Here is a 3,315-nt window from a genome sequence, read left to right as displayed (position 1 = left end):
TAATATAAAAATATGATATTTGGTTATGACGATGCAATTTGAAGTAAATATCTTTTTTCTATTTTAAAAGAAAAGTTGTAATACAGCTATGAAATTCAGTTAGCACTTTGCTGTTCTCTGGAAACATCACATCTTTTTTTTTCCTTAACTGCTTTTGAAATGCCTTAGCTTTAAGGTTGAAGTGGCAGTAAAGAATTACTTTATTTTATTTTTTTATTTTTTTATTTTTTTATTTATTTTATTTTATTTTATTTTTTTAAGTGAGAAATACAAGAGTTTTATTTGAGGAATAAAAGCACATTGTGTTTTCATCACTTTAGGGCTTTGGTTTCCATGATAGGACTTTGTTTCACCCTCTATCACAGCTTCTTGTGAAATGAATTAGAAAAGGAGCAAGACACAACTGGGAAGGAAATTACTGTTGCTGGGAAATTACAAAGAAAGGGAAAAGCTTATTTAAATGAGCGTACACATAACAGAGCCCCAAGAATGAAGAGAGTGGTGTCGGGGGAAAGGTCTTCAATCCTGGTGTTGGCAGTGAAGCAGTCATTGCCTCTTTCCACAGCAAAGACTCACCTCCAAACAGAGGCAACAAGATTGACTTGGCAATTCTGACTTGCAGCAAGGTCTTCTTGGTTCCCTCCCTGGGTTCCAGTTTAGTCACCTGCTAACCCCGAGGAATTAAGAGAGGAAAGGCAGGATTCTATGCCATGGACACTGCTACTTGTACGATGAAGCTGGCCAAGTTTATGTCCCGTTCTGAAAGGCCTGCACACTCATGGGTGCTCAGGGTGATGTGAACCTTATTGTACACATTAAACCATTCAAGATGGTGATCCAGTTTCTCAGCCTGCAGGGCCACTCTTGTCATGAACCCAAACGCCCTATTGAAGTCTTTGAAATGGAACTGCTTGAAGATGGCATCGCGGCCTTCCAGCTCATTCCACCCCACAGCCCTCAGGTTTGGCAACAGTTGGTCCCTCTCCTCAGCACTTAGCCTGTGTGCTTTGCCAGCCATGTCCGAGCGCGGGGCGGTCGCGGCCGAGCAGCCGGCCGGGTGGACAGGGGAGCGCCGCGGGCCCGCGCACTGGGCTAGCCGCCGGGCGGGGTGCGGAAGGAATTACTTCATTTTTATCTTAAACAATTAATTTTTTAAAAAAGATATTAGAGTAAACATATAAATCCAAGGTGGAAAACTAAAACATTTACAAACTAAGTGTGTATCACACTTGCTTTGGGAAAAAGAAAGTCATGCACGCAGAAAATACACTGGTTTTTATACATGTGCTGGTTTGAATGTATTATGTCCCCCAGAAAAAGCCATATTCTTTGATGCAGTCTTGTGGGGCGGATGTTTTGGTACTGATTAGATTTGCATGGAAATGCACCCCACCCAACTGGAGGTGATAACTCTGATGAGATATTTCCATGGAGGCATGACCCCACCCATTCAGGGTGGGCCTTGATCAGTGGAGCCATATAAATGAGCTGGCGAGCAGAGGGAACTCAGTGCAGCTGCAGCTGTGAGTGATGTTTTGAAGAGGAAATGTAGCCTAGAGAGGAACATCCTGGGAGAAAGCCATTTTGAAACCAGAACTCTGGAGCAGACATGAGCCACATGCCTTCCCAGCTGACAGAGGTTTTCCGGACACCATTGGCCATCCTTCAGTGAAGGTACCTGATTGTGGATGACTTATCTTGGACACTTTATGGCCTTAAGACTGTAACTTTGTAACCGAATAAACCCCCTTTATAAAAGCCGATCCATTTCTGGTGTTTTGCATTCCAACAGCATTAGCAAACTAGAACAGATTTTGGTACCAGAGAAGTGGGGTGCTTTTGCTACTGTGTTTGCAAATACCAAACAAGTTGGAGTGGCTTTTTAAATGGATAGGGGAAGATTCTGGAAGAATTGTGAGACACTTGATAGAAAAGGCCTAAACTGCTTTGAAGAGACTGTTTGTGGAAATATGGACTCTAAAGGTACTTCTGATGAGGCCTTGAACAGAAATGATGAATGTGTTGTTGTGAACTGGAAGAAAGGTGATCCTTGTTTTAAAGTGGCAGAGAATTTGGCAAAATTGAGTCCTGGTGTCAGATGGAAGGAAGAATTTGAAAGCAACAACCTGGAATACTTAGCTGAGGAGATCTCCACACTACCTGTGGAGGATGTACCCTGGTTTCTCCTTGCAGCCTACAGCAAAATGCAAGTGGAAAGAGATAAACTTAGAACTGAACTTTTGGGTTCAAAGAAACAAGAAGCTGATGGCTTGGAAAATCACAGGCTTCCAGGGGGTGGAATCCCAGAAGCTACAGCCCAACATGAGGATGTAACCAAACATGGAACCCAGCCGCCATTTCAGTACAAGCCAAGATTGGAAAAGGAGTTAAGCAGAAAGGATTTGTGGAAAGTCCAGTTGTCTGATGGCTTTGACCCCTGTGTGCTTCATGCAAAGCCAATGGAATTTTTGTGAGATCTTTATAGACAGAGCCATTGCCAGTCTGAACTGGAGGAGACAGACAGGGAACAAATTGAAGGAAAAATTTCTTCAATGACAGAGCCATGGAGGTTGAGGTCTGGAGTTAAGAGGTCTCGGGCTGGGAGAGCGGAGCAGCCCACACAACATGGAAAGGGTGCGTTTGCCCCAGAGGTCAAGGGTGGGCTTTCCGCCTCGATGCTCAGGAAATGTTCTACCACCCCAAAAAGGGCGGAGCACATTTCTAGAGAATTGGGGAGAGCCTGGCTGCCACCACACTGTTCTGAAGGGGTTGAGTTGTGCCCCGGAGATGGAAGGGAATCCGGGTGCTGCCCTGATATTTGAGGAGGGTGGGGCTGAGAAGGTGGTCTCCCCAATGTGTGGAAATGTTGGAACACTCAGCCAAGCATTTAGAGAGGAAAGGGCTGCTGAAAAGGCCCTTAGGACAGGTTAGACTCCCGCTCTCTCAAACCCCAAGGATGCAATGTTGTTCTGTTAATGACTCTCAGACTTTGAAATCTAATGGAGTTTGTCCTGCAGGTTTTAGGAACTGTTCTGGTCCAGTGAACCCTGTTTTCGTTTCAGTTTCTCCTTATGGCAATGGGAATGTTTATCCTATGACTGTCCCTCCTTTGTATATTGGAAGCACATGAGTTGTTCTAAGTTCACAGATCCATAGCTAAAGGAAAAGTATGCCTTAGGACTCACCATGCCTATAATTGATTTTGATGGGATCTTGTACTTACCTATTATTACTGAAATAAGAAAAAGCTTTTGTGATATTGTGATGGGATGAATGTATTTTGTATTTGAAAAGAATATGTTTTTCTGGGGTCCA

General features: G+C 43.8%; 1 protein-coding gene across 1 annotated transcript; it reads right to left on the bottom strand.

Annotated features, from left to right (window-relative positions):
• Positions 1-261: 261 nt before the first annotated feature.
• On the bottom strand, positions 262-1,109 carry LOC119508217 (pterin-4-alpha-carbinolamine dehydratase-like). The gene has a single exon (XM_037801796.1). The coding sequence runs from the start codon at positions 1,016-1,018 to the stop codon at positions 704-706; it is 315 nt and encodes a 104-aa protein (XP_037657724.1). The 5' UTR covers positions 1,019-1,109; the 3' UTR covers positions 262-703.
• Between the last annotated feature and the right edge of the window lie 2,206 nt (positions 1,110-3,315).

Source organism: Choloepus didactylus, chromosome 13 (genome assembly GCF_015220235.1).
Source record: "Choloepus didactylus isolate mChoDid1 chromosome 13, mChoDid1.pri, whole genome shotgun sequence".
Taxonomy (NCBI): Eukaryota; Metazoa; Chordata; class Mammalia; order Pilosa; family Megalonychidae; genus Choloepus; species Choloepus didactylus.
The sequence above is the reverse complement of the archived record's forward strand: the minus strand, read 5'-3'. Positions and strand labels throughout refer to the sequence as shown.